At 47.6% G+C, this 23,231-nt stretch overlaps 1 protein-coding gene and 2 long non-coding RNA genes across 4 annotated transcripts in view; 1 reads left to right on the forward strand and 2 right to left on the reverse strand.

Moving 5' to 3' along the window:
* PRR14 (proline rich 14) lies at positions 1-5,002 on the reverse strand. 2 transcript variants are annotated; one of them, XM_017642547.3, is made up of 12 exons: positions 4,864-5,002; positions 4,017-4,089; positions 3,733-3,901; positions 3,002-3,123; positions 2,741-2,930; positions 2,409-2,452; positions 2,101-2,210; positions 1,203-1,791; positions 993-1,062; positions 819-910; positions 475-546; positions 1-384 (listed from the first exon to the last, which is right to left on the reverse strand). In XM_017642547.3, the coding sequence occupies exons 2-12, from the start codon at positions 4,037-4,039 to the stop codon at positions 105-107; spliced, it is 1,761 nt and encodes a 586-aa protein (XP_017498036.2). In that variant the 5' UTR covers positions 4,040-4,089; positions 4,864-5,002; the 3' UTR covers positions 1-104. The 2 variants fall into 2 exon arrangements, with proteins under 2 accessions (XP_017498036.2, XP_017498035.2); XM_017642546.3 differs by lacking the exon at positions 4,864-5,002 and having other exon boundaries at positions 4,017-4,702.
* Positions 4,890-17,873, forward strand: LOC118972599 (uncharacterized). The gene is made up of 3 exons (XR_005061623.2): positions 4,890-6,875; positions 15,764-15,942; positions 17,087-17,873. It is a non-coding gene; the product is annotated as an uncharacterized lncRNA (long non-coding RNA).
* LOC118972598 (uncharacterized) overlaps positions 17,793-23,231 on the reverse strand; it is a 12,395-nt gene continuing 6,956 nt past the window's right edge. The window contains exon 2 of the long non-coding RNA XR_012122229.1: positions 17,793-22,611. This is a non-coding gene — a long non-coding RNA (uncharacterized lncRNA). The remainder of the gene's footprint in view (positions 22,612-23,231) is intronic.

The following is a 23,231-nucleotide window of genomic DNA, read 5'->3' on the forward strand; positions in this document are numbered from 1 at the left end:
TCAAGCATATGAAAACTTTACTAGAAATACAGAGAAAAAAATGTAACTGCTCCAAGAGGCTACCCCTCCCTCCAGGATGAGGATGGACAAATAAGCTGGAGTTCCTAGTTCAGATGGGGCTGCTTCCTATCCACTTCCTCCTCCTCCAGGAGCAAGGCATCCAGCTCCTCCAGCCGCTGCTGCAGCAACGGTCCCACATCTGGGCTGGGGGCCAGGTTGGGAGTAAGGGTCCTGCCAGATGCAGCCCGGACCCCCCGAGATGGCCGCCGGGATCTTGGGAGGCTGCTGTCTCGAAATTCTACAGCCCGCCGTAGCTTTCTGGAGCTGGTAAAAATCAGAGTCCCATTGCGCTCCCGGGGTTCCTCGAAGATGGTTTCAAAGGTCCTGGACCAGGCAGAGAGGGGGGCTAGTTATCACCATGCCCCCTGGCTTCAGCCTTCCCACTATCACCCCCAAGCCTTCAAAGTTTCTCACCTCCTGTTTGTAGGTGTCTGGTAATTCTTATTAGTATAAATTTCTTCCAAGCTGAAGTCCTTCTTGTTCAACCTGGAAGCAAAAAGCAGAGGCCACTGAGAAACCTGGGGCCAGTGAGGCCTGGAGAAAGGATAAGCAAGGCTTGGTCTGTGTTTCAGTTTCTGGGACATGCCAGAGGCTAGGAGTGCTGCCTGAGGCAGAGTTCTAAGCACAAACTATGTCCAGACTAAACTGACTCCTCCAAGACAAACTGTGTTCCCTGAGAGGAGACGAAGCCACATTTTAGGGAACCTGAGCCTACATCTGTTTGGCCAAAGCAGCCCCGTGCATGATAAGCCTCTCACCTGACTGGTCGAGGCAGTCCCATTGGTGTAAGGTTTAGCTGAGGATGGGCTGGTGTCCTACGTATTCTGAATCGAGAAACTTTTCCCATGGTCTGCCAAAAATGGGGCAGAGAGTAAGGATGAAAAATGGGCTCAGGCTCCCCCTTGCCTCTTCCCCCTTATCTGCACTCCTACCTTCGTCTTGTGGTCTGAAAGCACCTGGTCCTCTGAGGCCCTTGCCTCCTTCTCCTTTGTTGAGCCCAACCTGCAGAGAAGGTGAAGGTTCAGGGACAAACAACATTCACAACAACATCCCCATCTCCTGTCCACTGGACACTAGGGAAGAAGGCTAGGCCCAGACTGTACACAGCCAGGGCTTTGAGGCGGGTTTACCAAGAGCACTACCTGGGTTCTGCAGGTTCAGAGAAGGAACGAGTGGATGCGGTGGTTGAACAAGATGTGACAAGGGGAGGAGAGGCTCCCACTCCTCCAAGAGGGAAGACCTCTTTCCGGAGACAGGGCCGAGGGGGTGGTGGGGCTCGGGTCATCTCTCCACCACCCACAGTGTGCCGCCGTGGCCATGGCCTGTTTGGGTGGGGTGGAGCAGGGGGCCAGCTGTAGGTATCTGGGCCAAGGGGCCCCAGATCAGGGCAGGAGTGGCTTCGGCCCAGAGAGGGCTTAGGGAGGGGTGCTGGGGGATTGTGGTCTTGGGCCCGCCACTGACTGATAGGGGGCCGGGGACTGACAGATGCAGTGTCCTCAGCAGCTCCGGACTGCTCAGCCTCTGAGATGGCAATCTTCAACTCCAACTTCATGGGGGGTGATGGGGGTGGGGGCTGTGGGGCTTTGTTGGGCGTGAGGAAGATGTCAGCAAAGCTCTCCAGCTTGGAGCGGACAGAACGGAAGAGGGGGGCCAAACCCCAGGGGCTGAGGCAGGGGCGTAAAAGGCTGGACGGTGGTGGGGTCGATGGGGACTCCAGAACAGGATCTGGGACTGAGGAAAGGAGAGGATCAGGTGGGCATTCCTCAGGTACAGATGTCTAAGCCCCATTTCAGTAGCCTCAGCCCCTTCCCAAACATTAAACTGCCCACAGAGGAAGAGCCCATCCCTAAAAAACTCAATCTTAAATGTAGGAGTTGCACTTCAGGCTCTGAAATCTAAAACCCATCTTCACACACCAAGCTCTGCCTTGGTTGGGGTGGGGTTGTGTGTGTTAAGCCCCAGCCTCACCTCTGCCCCTGACATGTCTAAGCATAGCTGGGATCTTTTAGAACCCCAAATCTCATTCCTCTGAGTCCTTACCTTGTGATGGACTCTCTGGAAGATCTGCAGACAGGGCAGATGGCTGGAATAGGGGTTCCAGGTCCCTGGGCGGAGGCACTGGCTGGTGAACCATCATCACAGGTTCAGCTCTACAGTGAAGGGGCAAGGTAAAGGCTGGGGGGAGCTTCCAGATCCCAATCCCACCTGAGCCATCACCTCCCCTGCCCTTAAGACTGCTGAAGGTACTACAAGGAAGGATTCGATAAATTCTGATGCTCCTAGCTCTGGCTGCCTGGATAATGGTTGTTGCCTAGACACCTTGATAAGCCCTTCCCCAGCCCTCTCACCTTTTCATTGGGATGATGAAGTTGGGACTCTGATCAGCAAAGCCCTGGATATATAAAACAGGATGTTTGTGAGAAGGCAGGGAAGCCCCCTTTGGCCTCCTTAGCTCCCCACATCTCAAGTCTCTCAGTTTCCTAATGTGTTCCTGGGTTCACACCAAAGTCTTTTTCATATAGGTCTTTGCTTAGGCAGTGTCTTCCACCTAAAATGTGGTTCTCTTTGCTCTGAGAAAAATCCACCCCAGACTCAGACCTCACATATCTGTCTTCTATCCCTCCTGGAGTGCCTGACCCCCCTGATGAGCCCCTAACATCCTGACCCAAAGCTCCCATACCTCAGCCAGGGGTCTGGAGCTGGCAATGTCTTCTAGCATCACCACTAGAGTGGGCTTGGGGGCCTGGTCCACCTTTTGTGAAGGGCCCTCCTCTGGGCCAGGGGTTGTCCTTGATCGCTGCCTCAGGGTAAGAGCAGGCCGGCGGACACAGCTCAGAGGTTCTCGGCATAAGTGAAGTGAGTCGGGAGGCCTGGAGAGGGAACAGTAAGATCAGAAGAGCTCAGGTATGTGCCCAGCTTATCCCCATCCTGCCATGCTCACCTGGCCTGCAAGGACCATGAGGACTGTTGGAGTGATGAAGCAGACGGCTTGCTTCGGACAGAATCCCGACAACTGTTGCAATGCCGTGAGGTGGAGGTCTCCTCTTCGGGCACCAGGGGGGCCTTCGATTGGAGGAGATATCAAAAGCAAGGTGATGGAATGAGGTTGGACTGGACAGGGTCTTCCTGTGCCTAACAGTACCCTGTGCTAGAAAGGTAACAGAGATCGTGGCTAGAATTCACTTAAGATCCCCAAGGGTAAGTTGAACTGAATGAGGGGCAGATATTACAGTGTCGTGACCTGCAGATATAGGACCCGGGTAATCTCACCAAGGCTGTTTGGAGAAATGAAAAGGAAAGAATGACCTTGGGTGACTTGCTGCCCTATTGGGGGCCTCAGTTTTTCTGATCTGTGCACTGGAGCCAAAGACCTCAGCCTGCTTCCCAAGGATTGTCTAGAAATTGGGCTGAGAAAACAACGCTCTCTCACATTTCATACTCGCAGGGATGTGGTTCTAGCTCAACAGGGTTGGTGGCAGGAATGGTCATTTGAGACCCTGCCCAATTCTAGGTTGGAGTGAGAGCCAAGCAAAACTCTAGCATTAGGCTGCCTGAGCAATGGGTGTGAGAATGAGGATAACCTAAATTATCCTCAGTAGTGATCTGGTCTGACTTTAGTACTGAGGAGGGGGACCTGTGAAAGAAGGGGGCCTCTCAGTGCAAGAGGCTCACCATGTGAGCAGCCATGACATCTTCCAGCACCACAGCCAGGACCCGCCGAGAGGCCTTTTCCAAGGGCGAAGGGGCCCCTAGAGACTGCAGCCTTGGCCGTTTTGGGCTCCTGGCTCCCCATAATGCCCGAGCCAGGGGCTGGCGGCATAGATGCGGCCGGCCAGGTGGGCTGGAGAATGAGAGAAGCAGAGAACGGTCGCCTGAGCCTGTCACTGGCTCTGCAGTACCGCCGCCAGGCACCCCATTTCCCGGGTTCAAGACAGGTGGGCAGGGTGTGCTCTCACCTGGAGTCCCCGAGCAAGTCCATTGGGGGAAGCAGCGGCTCCGGGGAGTCCCTGGGGAATCCTAGGCTGCAGCCTGGGGTAGGAGGAGAGCAGGGGAGCGGGAAGTGAGGGCCAGTCCCTCCCCTCGGGCTCTGCCCGTCATGGTCCGCCTAAGGCTCTTGGTAGCCCACAGACCGGAACCCTGGGGCGCGGAAGGACGCCCCCAACTGGCCGCCCGGAGCGGGTGTCTTCCCGCTGCCGCCGTGGCAATCAGAGGATCACTCGTGCCCTGCCTGGGATTTGCCGCGAGAACCCAGCGGACCCAGTTCTCCCATAGCTGGAGCTTCCTGGGGCCTTTATCCCTGCAGATTGCGCCCTGAGATCCCCTGGGATCCCGGTCCTGGGAGGCTGAGTTTCCGCCGGATCCCTCTGCGACCCTCATCCACTCCCAGAGTGGCCAAGGACTCCGAAGCCGAAGTACCACACACCAACGGTCCCACCTCCCATCAGATCCCCTGGACTGGAACCCTGCGGAAAGAATCCTACAGCGCGGTTTTTCCAATCAGACGCTACAAGAGGATTATCCTCTCCCCGTGCGCTTCAGCTCTACAAAGCTCCACTCAGACAGGGGCGGCCTAAGCTTATGCACCACGAACTCAGTCCGGATCCCCGGGGATCCACTGTCAAGCAGATACCCCCTTCACTCCAATCCCGGGAGGTCCCGCCCACAGACCCCCCTCCCTCCGCCCTCCCGGATCCCCGCCCAACGCTCTCCCCAGCCCGGGACCAGATGGTTCAAACGTTTCCTTCCTTCCCTCCTCCCGCCCTCTCTCCTGCCGTTCGGTACCCTCCCCCGCGCGCCGCTCACCGTCGCCTCCCGTGGATCCCGGGTCTTCGATGGCTCCCACCTCCAGCTCCTTTAAAACTAGCCTTATCTCTCACTACCCAACCGCCGAGGGCCTTCTTCTTGGAGCCTTCAGGCACCGCCCAATCGCCGGTCCCCGTCTTCCGGGGTGGTGAGAAACTAAGTGAAGCCTCCTGGCAGCCATCTTTCCTAGGGGCAAGAAGCCAAATTGGGCAGCGCCGCCATTATAGTTGAGGGCTAGCGCTATCCAAGATGAACCCAAGTGGACCGGATTGCGTCATCTTCTGAAGGCCGGTCAGTGGTCGAAAACTATGCCAAGTTTCTTGAGCTATTGAGGTAACTGTAGTGAAGCTAGAGTGTCGCCACGTTTTTTAAGGGCACCTTCCGGTTCTTTCGTTCTTAAACATGAGTGCTAACGAATGTGAAATTCCGTTTCCTAGAGAGATCCCACTGAGGCCGGTTCCAGTACCTCCTGGGTGCCTCAGCCCAGTTCTCACGTCGCCGAGAAGAGTTTGGGAGGGGGCGGCGGGGACCAGAGACTAGGGCTAGTGCCGCCTCCAGCATCGTTGCTTGCTCAGTCCTGGAGAGACTGGGCGGAGCCAAAGTGAGGAGGAGGCTGGGGGCGTTGAGCTTCACTTCGACTTCACCCAAGTGTCGTGCGCCTCATCCTGGAGGGTTGGCGGTGTTCTGCGGCCTGCCAGAGGGCTCAGTATAGGAGTGTCAAAGAGGGAGGGCAGTAACGACCTTGGCATGCTTGTTGAAGTCCGGCCACTTTCTTCTCTATTCCGGGCTCCCACAACCCCTCTTTGAAGAGTGGCCTGCCCCCTTAGTAGTGAGGGCATTGGAAAGGCTGCGTCATGAATTCTTTACCAGGGGCTAGGCTGTTCGTGGGGAGGACGTGGGCACATACTTATTGCACTGTGAAGGCACCCTCACCGGCTAACCAAAACCCGTGCCTCCACTAGTTCTCCTTCCCCAGGATTCCCTGAGCTGTTTTCTTGATAGAATAAAAAATCCTGAAGCCTAGAATCTTGGGTCTGAGATGAAGGTGCAGAGTCATCTACCCAGCCCAGCATAATTCCTTCTTAAAGGAGTGAGTGATAATTAGACACAGAAAGGATAAGGAAGGAGAAGAATTAGCAAGAGCTGATGTGAAAAGTGAGGACTCCCCAACTCTGTAACCAAGGACTCATCCAGATAGTTCTTCCATGACTACACTGACTGTCTTTGTACTGTGAGGCCTGCTGGGTCCTCTGGAAATACATAATGAGACTACTGGTGGAAAGCTCTTAGAGCTGGAGATGTCTCTCTTCCCCTATATCAGGACTGGTTGTATGGTGCCTGAGTTACTGGAGAACAAGGGGGTGGGGAACTGGTATGGTGGTGCTTCCAGCTGTCAGTGCTTGGAGGCCCTCTGGAGGCTCTCACTTTCCTCCTCAAACACACAGGTGCTTCCCACCAAGAAAAGCTTTCAAGAGCAGAACATGCCTTATCTGAATTTTGCTTCTCTAGGACTGCTGAAGAAGTCAATACCTAGGGCAAAGGAAGTAGCCTGAAGAAAGGGCCTAGACCTGAGAATCTGGTAGGGAGAGCCTAGCCCTACTAGCCTAACCTGGAGAGCTGGAGTTCATCAAATTGAAGTCTTTGTCCTCAGCCCAGGCCAGCAAGGCAAGCCCTCATAGTCTCACGGTCTTGCCTCTGCCCTCATTGTGACTACCATTTCAATAACTCCTATCTTACCTACTGCCTATGAACAGACTCTAGGGCATGACCAGTGTATGCTGATCAAGTGGCAAGAGGCTCCACAGACTCCAGTGGGGCAGGTGATGTAGTTGGAGATTGGTACAACATTCTTCAGAAAACGGCCCTTTGACTCTGGGTCTCTCAACTGCTTAACGGTTCTTGGCGTTAGTGGTCTCATTTGTAAAATGGAAACAACAAATGCCATTGTGTCTTTCAAAATAGAAGATCAAGATGAAGTGAGAAGATATATCTGAATGTGTCTGATAAATATGGTAAGCCTCACGCTAACAAAAAGAGGATGACAAAAACTGCCTCTTCTTTCCTCAGAGTGCCCTATCCCTTTTGGTCCTCAAGCCAGCTCTCTGCTGGCAGTACCTTTCTCTACAGAAGTCTGTAGCCTGAGCTCCAGATCAGGGAGGGTAGGTTGGGCTGGGTTGTGGCTGAAGGGTGTTGAGATGGGTGGGATGATCAGTTATAGCCCATTGTCAAGAATTGCCCCCCAGAAATGACAGGAAGCCTTGGGTTTGGGGTTAACCCTAGTTCCCATCGGCCATTCAAGAAAATTTCAGCACCACCTATATGCTGTGCCTTAGGATAGGGTGTCTGTCCCTGAGTTTGGAGTTTATATTCCTGTAAAGGAGATTGCCATTGGTTCTGCTGCTTCCCTCAGCTTCAGTCCTCTCCACTCAAAAGTACCTGGCTCACACAGGTGTCAGCATATTCCTGCCCAATTTAATGCCACAGGTGAGGAGCTTTCAGGACCCACCTCTGGGTCTCTCCCACTCTGACCAGCTACTTTGAGTTGCTAGAATTTTTGTTTACCTGAGAAAGCGGGTCCTGTCTGTGGTCTAACTCCTCTTCCAGTCTAGAGAACCACCTGCCACCAGTTCTATCCTTGTCTCATTTTTTTTTTCTTTTGAGGAGGGAGGGAATGATGGGCAGGTGTCAAATCTGGAGACACTGAATGGTAAAGTGATAGGGCTTATAGTGAGGTCAGGAGGGGAAAAGGCTAGGAGGATTACAGGGTCAGGAAGGGTGAAGGGAGCTATTAAGCTTTGAAACAGTAGTATGTCGCTGTACCAGTTATAAATTTATTACCTCTCAGCTCTACATTCATTCTTTTTGCCTGCTCTGTGAAAATGGGTCTGGGCCCTTTAAATATATTTTCTTTGCCAACTGGCATCATATTAAGTTCTGCCAAGAGGCAGCTGGGGAGACATTGCACAGAGAAAGGATTGCATCCTGGTTCCAGTGAGCCCTACTGGCAGGCTCCTACAGTGCACGTGGGTCCCCCGCCCCCAGCTTCTGTAGTCTGGGCAGCTTCTCCACTGCTAGGCTCTGGCAGCACCCAATGGCCTGCAGCACCTAGTGGCCAGCACCTTCTCCTGGTATGTGCCTCTGGTGAGTCACCTTCCCATGAACAGTTTTCTCTGGCACCCTAAAGGGAGATGGCCAGCAAATTCCACCAGAGTAGCACCCCAGCAACGCTTGTGCTCTCTCCAGAAATTTCTGGATTTCAGTCCCAGGGAGGCCCAGGTAGAGGCTCTTTTTGGATGCTGTTTCTCCAGCTGAGGTATTGTGGCTGCTCCTTATATCTGCTATTCCTGACTTCCTTAGAATTCTTTTTACTTCTTACTATCTTTTATTTTGTGTTTTTTTTGTATCATTAATGTACAGTTACACGAGGAACATTATGTTTACTACACTCCCCCATCAGCAAGTCCCCCCCACATACCCCATTACAGTCACTGTCCATCAGCATAGTAAGATGTTGTGAAATCACTACTGGTCTTCTCTGTGTTGTACAGCCCTCCCCGTGCCACCCCACACATTATACATACTAATCATAATGCCCCCTTTCTTTTTCCACCACCCTTATACCTCCCTTCCCACCCAAGCTCCCCAGTCCCTTTCCCTTTGGTAACTGTTAGTCCATTCTTGAGTTCTGTAAGTCCGCTGCTGTTTTGCTCCTTCAGTTTTTTCTTTGTTCTTATACTCCACAGATGAGTGAAATCATTTGATACTTGTGTTTCTCCGCCTGGCTTATTTCACTGAGCATAATACCCTCTTGCTCCAGCCATGTTGTTGCAAATGGTAGGATTTGTTTTCTTCTGATGGCTGAATAATACTCCATTGTATATATGTACCACATCTTCTTTATCCATTCATCTATTGATGGACACTTAGGTTGCTTCCATATCTTGACTATTGTAAACAGTGCAGCGATAAACATAGGGGTGCATCTGTCTTGTTCAAACTGGAGTGCTGCATTCTTAGGGTAAATTCCTAGAAGTCGAATTCCTGGGTCAAATGGTATTTCTATTTTGAGCATTCTGAGGAACCTCCATACTGCTTTCCACAATGGTTGAACTAGTTTACATTCCCACCAGCAGTGTAGGAGGGTTCCCCTTTCTCCACAACCTCACAAACATTTGTTGTTGTTTGTCTTTTCGATGATGGCGATCCTTACTGGTGTGAGGTGATATCTCATTGTGGTTTTAATTTGCATTTCTCTGATGATTAGCGATGTGGAGCATCTTTTCATGTGCCTGTTGGCCATCCGGATTTCTTCTTTAGAGAACTATTTATTCAGCTCCTCTGCCCATTTTTTAATTGGATTATTTACTTTTTGTTTGTTGAGGCATGTGAGCTCTTTATATATTTTGGATGTCAATCCTTTATTGGATCTGTCATTTATGAATATGTTCTCCCATACTGTAGGATACCTTTTTGTTCTATTGATGGTGTCCTTTGCTGTATAGAAGCTTTTTAGCTTGATATAGTCCCACTTGTTCATTTTTGCTTTTGTTTCCCTTGCCCGGGGAGATATGTTCATGAAGAAGTCATTCATGTTTATGTCCATGAGATTTTTGCCTCTGTTTTTTTCTAAGAGTTTTATGGTTTCATGACTTACATTCAGGTCTTTGATCCATTTGGAGTTTACTTTTGTGTATGGGGTTAGACAGTGATCCAGTTTCATTCTCTTACATGTAGCTATCCAGTTTTGCCAGCACCATCTGTTGAAGAGACTGTCATTTCCCCCATTGTATGTCCATGGCTCCTTTATCAAATATTAATTGGCCGTATATGTTTGGGTTAATGTCTGGAGTCTCTATTCTGTTCCACTGGTCTGTGGCTCTATTCTTGTGCCAGTACCAAATTGTCTTGATTACTGTGGCTTTGTAGTAGAGCTTGAAGTTGGGGAGGCAAGATCCCCCCCACACTTTATTCTTCCTTCTCAGGATTGCGTTGGCTATTCAGGGTCTTTGACGGTTCCATATGAACTTTTTAACTATTTGTTCTAGTTCATTGAAGAATGCTGTTGGTAATTTGATAGGGATTGCATCGAATCTGTATATTGCTTTGGGCAGGATGGCCATTTTGATGACACTAATTCTTCCTAGCCAGGAGCATGGGATGAGTTTCCATTTGTTAGTGTCCTCTTTAATTTCTCTTAAGAGTGTCTTGTAGTTTTCAGGGTATAGGTTTTTCACTTCCTTGGTTAGGTTTATTCCTAGGTATTTTATTCTTTTTGATGCTATTGTGAATGGAATTGTTTTCCTGATTTCTCTTTCTATTAGTTCATTGTTAGTGTATAGGAAAGCTACAGATTTCTGTGTGTTAATTTTGTATCCTGCAACTTTGCTGAATTCCGATATTAGTTCTAGTAGTTTTGCACTGGATTCTTTAGGGTTTTTTATGTACAATATCATGTCATCTGCAAATAGTGACAGTTTGACTTCTTCTTTACCAATCTGGATTCCTTGTATTTCTTTGTTTTGTCTGATTGCCATGGCTAGGACCTCCAGTACCACGTTGAATAACAGTGGGGAGAGTGGGCATCCCTGTCTTGTTCCTGATCTCAGAGGAAAAGCTTTCAGCCTCTCGCTGTTCAGTATGATGTTAGCTATGGATTTATCATATATAGCCTTTATTATGTTGAGGTACTTGCCCTTTGTGCCCATTTTGTTGAGTTTTTATCATGAATGGATGTTGAATTTTGTCGAATGCTTTTTCAGCATCTATGGAGATGATCATGTGGTTTTTGTCCTTCTTTTTGTTGATGTGGTGGATGATGTTGATGGATTTTCGAATGTTGTACCATCTTTGTATCCCTGGGATGAATCCCACTTGGTCATGGTGTATGATCCTCTTGATGTATTTTTGAATTCGGTTTGCTAATATTTTGTTGAGTATTTTTGCATCTACGTTCATCAGGGATATTGGTCTGTAGTTTTCTTTTTTGGTGGGGTCTTTGCCTGGTTTTGTTATTAGGGTGATGTTGGCTTCATAGAATGAGTTTGGGAGTATTCCCTCCTCTTCTATTTTTTGGAAAACTTTAAGGAGAATGGGTGTTATGTCTTCTCTGTGTGTCTGATAAAATTCCGAGGTAAATCCATCTGGCCCGGGGGTTTTGTTCTTGGGTAGTTTTTTTATTACCGCTTCAATTCTGTTGCTGGTAATTAGTCTGTTGAGATTTTCTGTTTCTTTCTGGGTCAGTCTTGGGAGGTTGTATTTTTCTAAGAAGTTGTCCATTTCTCCTTGGTTTTCCAGCTTGTTAGCATATAGATTTTCATAGTATTCTCTAATAATTCTTTGTATTTCTGTGGTGTCTGTCGTGACTTTTCCTTTCTCGTTTCTGATTCTGTTGATGTGTGTTGACTCTCTTTTTCTCTTAATAAGTCTGGCTAGAGGCTTATCTATTTTGTTTATTTTCTCGAAGAACCAGCTCTTGGTTTCATTGATTTTTTTCTATTGTTTTATTCTGCAAGCATTTGTTTTTTTCTTTTCTTTTTGTAGCCTTTCTAATGGGTGTGAAGACAGTACAATTTACTGAATATTGAAGGCAATCTTATATAATCATCCTGTTTTAAACAGATGATTTTAAAATAATGTCTCTAGTTGTTTTCCCATGTTTCATCCAGTTGGGAGCTATTTGATTTTTTATTATTATCATTCCATCTTTTTCTTGATTCACAATGCTAATCTTTTTCTGTGCTCAGCCAGGAGGTGAGAGACTATCTTGTAATTCCCTGCACTGTGGCTTTCTCAAACTAGATCCCATATAAATCTTCACAGGTACAGATGTTGGAAATAAGACTGTCACCTGAGTGAAATATTCAAGAGTGTAAGGCTGGAGGCACCGGAGAGAGGAGTGAGCATGTCAGATGAGCTCAGCCCTAACCAAATAAAAGGGAGCAGCAAGGCCCCCAGCCCCGGCCTAGTAAGGGAAAGAGACCAACAGATTCTGGACTGATGACATGCCAAAATCCCCATCTGCTTCCCCCTCCCAACCTGGAAAAGGTGCCTTAGGTAGCCAATCCTCATGCCACTGTAAACCTATGCTCTTCCTCCCCCTGACTTCTTTAAACATTTGCTGCCTGCCCTGCTGGGCGCGACTTCTCCAGCCTGTGACTAACCAGACCAGTGAACATTGCCCGGGATTGCACTCTATTAAACTTTTGGCTCCTTTGTAGCCTCCTTCCCTGGTTATTTTGGCTCGATTGTACCTTACAGCTGGTACTGAAACCTGGGAAGGAGATAAGGTGCGGATCTCCAGCCGGCCACTGGCAGCTCCCACCCCTCCTTCCCCGATCTGGGACCTCCACCTACTCTCAGCACCTCGGACAGAGATTCGGTGAGTCCCTCCTTTCCGGCAGTCTGTTTTCCCAGTCCTGTCTCCACCTGGTTCGAAAACATAGCTATCTATATCCAGGTTCTCCAGGCATTAAGCCTGTCCTGGTCCCGAGATAGAGGAGACGTCCTCATCTGGGCTCCCAAATCTCTGGGGAATAGTACGATACTTCCCTGTCTCCTCCTAACCTGAGCGAGTTTTGGACGCTGGGCTCGCCAGTATAGGGGCTCCGGGAAATGGATAACAGACATGGGGTACCAGTCCTCTAAATCGGAGGCTCAGACCCCTCTGCAGTGTCTCATATCCAATCTGGTGACCCTAGATATAGTAGAGGAGATCCGTAAATGGAAACTGGTCCGACTCTGTTCTCAGACTTGGCCCCAGTATCCTCTAGACAATCAATATCACTGGCCCTCAGAGGGAACTTTTGATTTTAGCCTCCTCACTGACTTAACTAATTTCTGTCACCAAACTGGGAAGTGGTCTGAAGTCCCATATGTCCAGGCCTTTTGGACATGCGCTCCCACCCAGAACTTTACGTTAAGTGTTCAACGACCCAGGTTCTCCTGGACTGATCTCCAGTTAAGGATTGCCAGCCTCTTATTCTGCCCAGTCCTTCCTCCTTTTCAGATCTGCCAGGGGACCTCGGTTGCCCACCTCCCTCACCTCGCGATCCCCTTCCCCTCTCTCTCTGCCACCATCTTTAAGTTCTTTGTCCTCACCAGCGTCCCCGCCATCTTTAGGTCCTTCATTCTCAACCATGCCGTCTTCCTGCTCCTCTCCTCTTCCAGTGTCTGTGCCACCCACTCCCCGTCTCCTTCCACCTTCAGCAGTCTCTTTCCCCACCAGAACAGGCTCCTCCTGCCCTCCGGTTCTGAAAACCGCGGACAAGACTCCTCCCAGCACAGACCCACCTCCTTTCTCTCCCGACCCTACACCTCTCCCCGCACCTGCCATTCCCCGTTTGTATCCTCCTCTCCCAGCATCGCCACCATCTTGTCCTTCACTTCCTGTTCCCACCCCACCGCCATCTTATGTGTCCATGCCGCCCTTAGCGCCCAGTTGGTCTAGCCCTCTGGTTACCAGATCCAAGGCCCAGCAGCCACCCCAAACAAAGGCCCAACTAGTAGCCCTTCTCTGAGAGGTGGTGGGGTCAGAAGGGGTTGTCCAGGTTCACATCCCTTTTTCCCCAGGGAACCTATCCCAGGTTGAGAAACACCTGGGCTCTTTTTCCTCTAACCCCACAGTTTATACCAAAGAGTTTGACTACCTAACTTGGGCCTACAAACTTACCTGGCATGATATACATGTTATCCTAACCTCCACTCTTACCTCTGAGGAATATGACCATGTTACCTCAGCCGCCCGACATTGTGCAAATGAAGCACATAACACGGATCAGACTGAGCCAATTGGAATGGAAGCAGTTCCTCTCATGGACCCCCATTGGGACTATAATACCCAAGACAGGAATGCTCTGGAATTTACTGGCAGGTATGAATAAGATAGCTCAAAAAGCCATTAATTATGATAAGCTGAGAGAGATTACTCAGAGACCTGATGAAAACCCAGCCTGTTTTCTTAACTGGCTCACAAAGGCTCTCTCCATACATACCCACCTTGACCCCAACTCATCATTGGGGTCCACGGTGTTGGCTACTCATTTTATTACCCAGTCAGCCCTGGACATAAGACATAAGTTATAAAAGGCAGAGGAGGGGCCCCAGACTCCACTCCATGACCTGGTAACCATGGCCTTTAAAGTCTTTAATACCTGTGATGAAGAACATGAGAGGAGGATAGCATCCTGGACCCGAGCCTTCACAGCAGCCCTACGGCCGGCAGAACAGGGGTCTCATCACACCAAAGACTGGTCCAGAGCTTGTGAGCCTCCAGGATCTTGCTTCCAGCATGGCCAGGAAGGCCACTGGGCAAATAGATGCCCCAGTCCGACCAATAAGCCGACCAAACCCTGCCCAGTTTGTGGTAAGAGAGGTCATTGGAAGGTAGAGTGCCCGGTTGGGGAAGGTCGTACCCCCATGACAGAGTCTCGTGGGAGGCAGGCCCCCCTGAGGGACTCCCCTCTTGACCTGCTGGGCCTACTCGAAGAGTGAAGATGCCTGGACTTGAATACCCCTATCACTTTTGCCGAGCCCAGGGCCACACTGTGGGTAGCGGGTAAGTCCATGTCCTTTTTGGTGGACACGGGGGCTACCTACTCTGTTTTACCTTCCTTTCACGGGCATTTACATCTTTCCCAGGTCTTGGTAGTGAGTGTCATGGGAATACCCTTAAGCCTCTGTAGACAGGTCCGGTAGCCTGCACGTTTGAGGGGCATCCTCTTACCCCCTCATTTCTACTTATCCTGTCCTGTCCAATCCCTTTGTTAGGGAGGGATCTCCTATCCAAGCTTGGTGCCTCTATCTCCCTGCCACTTAGTCATCTTCAACCAAACTCACTCATTGCCTTAGCCAGTATAAGTTGTGGCCCTGAGGCCTCCACAGACCCTCCTGTACCGTCGGCCGGCATTAACCCGATGGTCTGGGACACCTCTACTCCTGTAGTGGTGAGCCATCATGCTCTGGTTCTCATCCACCTCAAGGACCCATCCTCCTTTCCTTCTAGGCCCCAATTTCCTATTTCCCAAGCCCATCACAAGGGCACCCAACCTATCATTAACCATCTTCTTTCCCAAAGGCTTCTGGTACCAACTAATTCTCCCTGTAACACTCCAATCCTTCCTGTCAAGAAGCCATCAGGGGCCTACCAGCTTGTTCAGGACCTGCGGATAATCAACGAGGCTGTGGTCCCTCTTCACCCAGTCATCCTTAACCCTTATACTCTCTTGTCTCAGGTTCCCCCAGACACCTCCCACTTTACAGTTTTAGACCTTAAGGATGCATTCTTCACCATCCCTCTACACCCTGATTCCCAGTTACTGTTTGTCTTTACCTGGGAGGACCCAGACACCACCGAACTAGACAACTGACTTGGACGGTCCTCCCTTGAGGCTTCCAAGACAGTCCTCACCTTTTCAGACAGGCACTGGTGGAAGATCTGTTCCATCATGACACAGGAGTCAGCACTCTCTTACAGTATGTCGATGATCTCCTTCTATGTAGCCCCACAACAGAGGCCTCTGTTCAAGACATGGCTTCCCTCCTAAACTTCCTGGCTCAGCAAGGATATAGAGTCTCTCCATCAAAAGCTCAGTTATCCACCCTACAAGTTACATACCTCAGAATGGCCCTAACTCCTTCTTCCAGGGCACTCACGGTGAACCAAACAGCCTCTATTAGAGCTCTTCTATCACCCACCTCAAGAGCTGAGATCTTGTCATTTCTCGGATTGGTGAGGTTTTTCCGACACTGGGTCTGTATGCTGCTGCCAAAGAAACGCTCTCTGGACAACTCACCTCTCCTACAGCAGTGGCGCATGCTTTTGAAGAACTGCGAAATGCCCCCCTTTCCTCACCCCCACTTGTCCTTCCTAACCCTAACAAACCTTTTCTTTTATATACTACAGAAAAGACAGGAATAGCAACTGGGGTACTGGTCCAGCCAGTAGGACCCAGACACCAACCGGTTGCTTTCCTGTCAAAACAACTGGATCCCACCGCCAAGGGGTGGCAACCCTGCCTTAGAGCCCTGGCAGCAACAGCGTGCCTCGCCAAAGAAGCTCTGAAACTAACCCTCCTACAGGCGGTAAACGTATACTCTTCTCATCGTTTACAGGACCTTCTGGGCCACAAATTCTTGGCCTCTCTCAGCCCATCACAAGTGCAGGAATTTCACCTCCTATTTATTGAACACCCCCAGTTAACTTTACAGGTGTCACCACCATTTCACCCAACCACCCTCCTTCCTCCCACCAGTTCATCTGCCATGCCCAGCCACTCCTGCACAGAGCTGGTGGAAACCCTTCGGCTCCCGCACGAGGGTCTCCAGACATGCCTCTCACTAACCCAGACTTAACTCTGTTCATGGATGTAAGCTCAGTCAGGGATTCAAATGGCTGCAGGCAGGCGACCTACGCGGTGGTTTCCTCCTCCCCAGAAATAGTGGAGGCGGCTCCCCTGCCGATGGGTACCACCTCCCAAAAGGCAGAACTAGTAGCCCTCACGTGAGCCTTACAGTTGGCGACGGGTCTTAGGGTAACCATTTACACCGACTCAAAGTATGCTTTCCTAATCACACACAGCCATGCAGCGATCTGGAAGGAAAGGGGATTCCTCACTACCTGAGGGACCCCAATTGTAAATGGTAAAGCAATTCATCACCTGCTCCACACCTTACAGGAACCCAAGGAGGTGGCTATTGTTCATTGCCGGGGACACCAGACAGGTACCAACCCAGTCACCATAGGGAATGCTCTAGCAGATGCTACTGCCCAACAACTGACCTCAGGCCCTGATTACTCCCTGGTATTGTTTCTCTCCCCCTCTATAACTCCTAATTACTCCAAGGAGGAAAAACAACAACTCTTAGACCAGGGTGGAATGGCTGGACAACAGGGATGGATACATCTTAAGGACAGGATAGACCTTCCCCAGGCCCAGGCCAGGGAAATCATATCTACTGTCCACCAATTCCTCCATATTGGTCCGGACGCTACGTACAGGTTTCTCTCCCCTATCTTCGCCCCACCTGGGCTCTGAAAGACCATTGACCAGGTACATATGGCTTGCACCACGTCATCATGTTTCTTCTCAAGGTGCCCTCAAACGCCGTGTGGCCCTCCACCAGCTGCAGGGGGCGCTACCTGGACAGGATTGGCAGATTGATTTTACCCACATGCCTAAACACAAGAAACTCAGATATTTACTGGTCATGGTTGATACATTTTCAGGTTGGATCGAGGCCTTTCCTAACTGCCAAGAGACTGCGTCAGTGGTGGCAAAGACGTTGGTGGAACACATCATCCTTCGTTTTGGCCTCCCAACGTTGCTCCAGTCAGACAACAGACAGGCTTTCATCTCAAAGGTCACATAACTGGTGACTGACTCTCTAAATATCTCCTGGAAACTACAAATACCCTATCACCCTCAATCCTCGGGTAAGGTGGAAAGGGCCAATGGCCTTCTCAAGGATCAACTTACCAAACTCTCCTTAGAGGTAAAGACCTCTTGGCCAGATCTATTCCCAATTGCTCTCACCCAATTGCGAGCAGCCCCTAAGGGGGCCCACTGGACTAAGTGCCTTTGAGTTAATGTATGGTCGACCCTTCCTTCTAAACACAGGCCTGCCTACAACTCCACCCCCTCTAGCCTCCTACCTACCTTACTTCTCACTCCTAAGACATCTCAGGGAACACGCAGACCAGTTCCTGCCTCAACCCACCTCCCCCTCAGATCCAGGAATCAAGGAGGTTCTACAGCTGGGAGACAAAGTCCTTCTTAAAGAACTTCAACCTCCGTCACTCCGCCCACGGTGGATGGGACCATACACGGTGATCCTTACCACTCCCACTGTCAGTCCCCTCCATTCCTCTAAGCCGCAGACAAGGGAGAAGACACGATGAGTTGTCGAAGACCTGAAAGGACCAGCCAGGGGGCTCAAGGTGTAACAGCTCAAGAGCAATGCTGAGAAAGCATTTCTCATATTTATTGAATAAATGAACTTACAATGAACTCAAACATCATTATCCGGCCTTGAGTGTAGCCCAAGGATGCGACGCTTCTCAAGGATACCAAAACTGTGTGAAGATGGCTCCGAGCCATGAGAACTGCTTTGGTTCTCATCACTCAGTCCTTGATTACACATCAACAGAGTGTGTGGGAAAAACAATCAAGTCGTGTGCTTATACATTTGACTTCTACCTTACTTGAATTATGTATTAACCCCATCAATCCCACATATCCCCCTTTTCTTTTAAGTAATACAAAGATATAGGAATATAAGTAGACCAGTTCTAATCGATTTTTTGACATAGTATAGTTCTTTACATTCTACAGTATAAAATAAAAGTCCATGGTTTGAACTTATGTAAAGGAGAGTAAAGATAGAAAATAAATGTAGTGCAATTAGAAGGTAGGTGCAGGTGAGCAGGTCTATGCCTATAGACTGCGTTTTGATCTGAGCTGGGCAAGGGCAACAAAACATCCACGGGTGTGGAAGATTTCTTTTAAAACTGGGGGAGGGGGGGTTGAGGTTCTAAGCCTCACCTTTGTTGGCCCCAATCTCTCACCTGATGGCCCCCCTGCAACTGTACCTGTCTTAGATTGTTCCTCCCTTGAGGAATCTTACCCATCTCTGGCTAACCAGCTATCTTCTGGGGCCATACAGGGAGATGTAAAGTTGGTAAGTGAGAGAGAAGTAATATCCTTTGAAAAAGGTTAGTTTTCCACTTCTTTACAGATTTATGCCCTGTGACTTATGTCCAGCACTTGCTTTAAGACATCGTTGCCAGTGAAAAGGATTATGATACACAGCAATTTTAAATATAAGGCACAAATTCTAGTAAAGAGCTGTATTTTGAAAGGGAGAAAAAAAGCTATAGAATTAGCAGATGGAAGAGAATATGAGATTGATTATTTCTTTGAAGTGATTTCCTGTAGAGTAACATAAGCATGTATAGGTTTTAACAAACTACTAATTAAATTGCGTACACACATTAACAGAACAGGAATACAGATACATAGTAAAAGCAGACCTACAATTACTGGCCATATCCAACAAAACCAAGAAAACCAGTCAGGTAACCCAGACATTTGTGAAAACTTATTGACAATATGATGGATATCATCTAATTGATTTTGAATAGTTTGAGAAAAATCAGACAAATTGAAACAACACATTCTTGGTAACTGTTCACATCCTACATGCTCTTTTAACAGCAGATAGTCTATAGAAGCACGATTCTGAAGCATTGCAGCTCGCACTTCTCCCAGTTCTTAGTGGAGTTCAGATCATATAGAAGCAGTCATATTTGTTGTTTTGCTATATGCACAGGCCAGCTGAGATATCTCTTCCTGCATTCCAACGACAAGTCCAGGAACTGGCAGGAGGAACGCAGCTGCACCTGCAACAGCGGCAGGATCTCAGAGTTTCAAGTTTTCATCACAGTCAGATGGCTGAGTTTGGAGAAGTCTCTTATGCTTATATCTGGATGGTCTATTAGAGCAGGAAGAATGCATCCCACACCACAAACACCTCGATAGTGTGAAGAAAGGGCTTGATATGTTTTGTCATTACACAAAAATACCCAACCACTTGGAAGTCTATATCCAGAAGACCATTTTACATTGATTGTAGAACTACAATAAGAGGGTACATGAGTACGATCAATACATACACAGTCAGTAATTATAGTAGTACTAACAGGTAAATTTAATTGGGCATCAGGAGTAAACATCTTAGGGGGAAGAGTGATATTTCTGTAACATAAAACATTCAGTAATAAAGTTTGGCATTATTCCTTTTGACAGCGCTTTCCAGGTAAATATATATGAGGTAAATAAGCCAAATTAGTCAAATATTTTCCTTGATGGGGAGAAGAAATTCCTCTGACATGTTTCAGGGGCCCTCAGGAAAATATCAGAGTTAATTGAGAGGTAAAAATACTTTTTTAAATTTGATCTTGGGAAGTTGTCAAAAGTTTTTAAGGCACTTGCCTAAATAGAATTATACTTATTAAATAACACTTATTATTTAACCAGAATGATAAGAAAGTTTAAAAGCAAATGCAGAAGGTTACATAGTTGTTAACAACACTTAGCTTAGTCTTTTTAATATTAGGATCTCATTTTCTTAAATATTCAGACAATTCATTAAGACTTTAAGCATAAGAAACTGTTTTAATAAACAATTAGAAAACTTTTTGCAATCTTTCAACATTAAAGGTAGACTAATAAACTTATGTTCTTTTAACAAACAAAAATTATAGTCTCGCTATGTACTTGATATCAAGATTTCTTTGCTTTAATTTCATATAGCATGACTATATCAATCTTTTATAAACCTTTTACAACTTTCCTCTTTCAGTGTTTTCTTTCCTTGAACAGCTGTACTTTTGAATAGTCAGCTTCTTTTACTTTCAACACAATGCATTTTTATTCCTTATACCTTCTCTTATTGAAACACATTCTTTAGCATACAGACATGTTTTCCTTATTATATTAAGTAGTTTTAAAGAGAACTTAAAGCCATTTGGTACCTTAACCTTCAGTGAATGCTGAAAAATAGACCATTGTAAACTGTTACACCAGCATTCCTCAGATGGATACATTTATGAACATATTTTATCATTTTTGGAAATGTGCCTTACAGCACAATTTCTCATTAAGTACAAAATATGTCTATATAACTTAGCAAAACTTCAAGAATTTTGGTTACTACAAAAATTCTCAGGCTGTTTGCAAATATATACACTGTTATACACTAATACAGTATTATTATTAAGATGTTCATTTGCTACACTTGTTTACTTATTTTTAGCAAAACCATGCTGGATTACTTATAAAACTTTTACCAAACATCAGACAAAGTCAAACTTTTCTTTAAGCATCTTCTTGAAATATTTAACAGGTAACATTAACTTAAATGACTTTAAGTAAACTTTGGCAGCTGATAACTATAAGGACATGTCCATTTCAGTTAAACTTAAATTAGCATTAATGCTTAATATTTTTTATTAGATTTTCTGAAAGTTTTAGAATGCCCAGTTTTCACAAGCACTTGTTTTTAAATCAGTTTTTACTAATACCATCCGGAGGTAGGAAATATTTTTCATTTACACACATAGACACACAAACATATAGACTGAGACATAATGACTACAGTTAGCAACACTTTCATACAAAAACATATACACAAACTGATATAAAGATTTGAGTCATTGATATTCAATTGACTTCTTTCTTTTTAGCTTACTTGATCAAAGTACTTCCGTTTTCAAGAATACCCAGTTTACATAACTGGTTTAAGGTTTAGATGGCTCCAGACTAAAAGGGCCAATGAAGGCTCTGAACTAATAGGGACTGTGTGCGTCCAGGGGGCTGGAAATGAAATGCAAGTACAATTTTAGTATGAGTCATTTAAAACCAGTCTGTATTGTAAAAGATAAATTTCTTCTATCTCAGGGACTCTATGTAATGCTGGAGGCACCAAGGGAAGGAGTGAGCCTGCTGGACAAGCTCAGGCCTCACCAAACAAGGCAAAGACACCAACAGGTTCAGGTCTGACAACATTCCAGAAACTGATCAGATAACATTCCTAACTAGAGCCTTCCCCAGGCTAGAAGAATAGTGGTAACTGTCTAGTACCTGGCTAAAAGCCAATGAGAGACCTCCATGTACCCTAGGTGAGCCAATCCTCACTCCACTGTATACCTTTGCTCTCCCTCCCCCTTCCTTCTTAAAAAACTTGCTGCCTGCCCTGCTGGGCGTGACTTCCCCAGCTTCCATTTCTGTAGACTGGGAAACCTCGCCTGGGAACTGCACTCAAATAAACTACCTAGCCCTTTGTTACCTCTCTTCACCTGCTTATTTCAGCTAGAATTTATCTTACACTCTAGTTTAAAACTTCCCAATTTTCAAAGATAATGATGAACCTAGTAAGTAGAATAGATTTTCACTAAAAGAATTTTAGAAAACTAGTTTCATATTGTAGTAGTTCATGGGACTTTTGACTATTTTGCTTGTGGCAAAATATATTTAGCTGCATAACATTATATTACATACTTCTTTCAGGGGCCAAGCTTTGGTTCTCATCACTCAGTCCTTGATTACACATCAACAGAGTGTGTGGGAAAAACAATAAAGTCATGTGTGCTTATACAGTTGATTTCTACCTTACTTGAATTATGTATTAACCCCATCAATCCCACACCCACAGCTGCCAAGCTATTGGGACACTCCCTGTGGTAACACATCTCCAGACTCAAACAAGCGCCCAGTCATGATAGGTAGAGCTCTAGAGAGACGGGGCCCCTCCGTTTGCACCTTACTTGCACTAGTGCTGGCCACAACCACCCACCCAGCTCTAGCAAACTGGGTCTGTAACGTGCATCACATCAGGTATGCTCCAACTACACCAATGGGTCCCCAAGACATGTTACTTTCAAAAGATATCATGTCAGCAGGGAGACCAATTGTACTGGGCCGCTATAATGTTAAGAGATTTCCAAACTGGCTGCCCAGGAAGAGTCGGCAGGACCATTGGCTGGGTACAAGACCCTCCACCAAATCGCCAAGGAAAGATACCCCTTGTCCTGCCCAATGCTCGTCTATCCATTCCTTTGTCCAGGCTGCCTTCTACGAACGAGCCTCGGTCTGCCTCTCATCTTCTGGACAACAGTACTGGATGGGGCGAAGCCTGGGCGATCATGCTGGATATGTCTGTCCTGGGAGATGAGCACAACACATTTGGTGGAACCTACGGCCACCGATTGAGAGGTCAGATGGTGGAGGTGCAGAAGACTATGCAGAAAAACAAAATACTCAACGGGTCATAGAAAAATTAATCCAACAGTTTAGTAGGCCAATAGTAGTAAGACCCCATCTTCCCAAACCTTGAGGCCCTTACCAGGCACACCCGGGGCTTCTCTCAATCCTCAATAAAACCCACTCTCTACTTAATTCCACAAACCTCAGTCTAGCCAAAGACTGATGGCTGTGTTTGAGTTCTGGTCCCACCTGGGTCTTGGCGGTTCCCGTTACTGGGAATTGGACACCTACACAGCCTACACAATGCTTATTGTCTCCTCCCCATGTCCTCCCATTCCTTTACCCTCTGACTCTCCTGCTGCCCAATGACTCTCCTGCCACCCTGAAATGACTCCCAAGGGGTAGGCTGGGTCCCTCCACAAGCCTGCTCCAGGACCCTGGTGATTTCCAGTAATCAAACCCTCTGCCCTCCATTAAATGGGACGGCCTTCCAGTATGGAGCCACCATTTACCCACCTTGCCCCCAGAGTGGTCTGGATCCTGTACCCTGGTGATTCTCCTTCCTTCCATCTCAATAGCACCCGGAAATCAGAGCCTGCCAATCCCCCT

The sequence above is a fragment of the Manis javanica genome, chromosome 10 (genome assembly GCF_040802235.1).
Source record: "Manis javanica isolate MJ-LG chromosome 10, MJ_LKY, whole genome shotgun sequence".
NCBI lineage: Eukaryota > Metazoa > Chordata > Mammalia > Pholidota > Manidae > Manis > Manis javanica.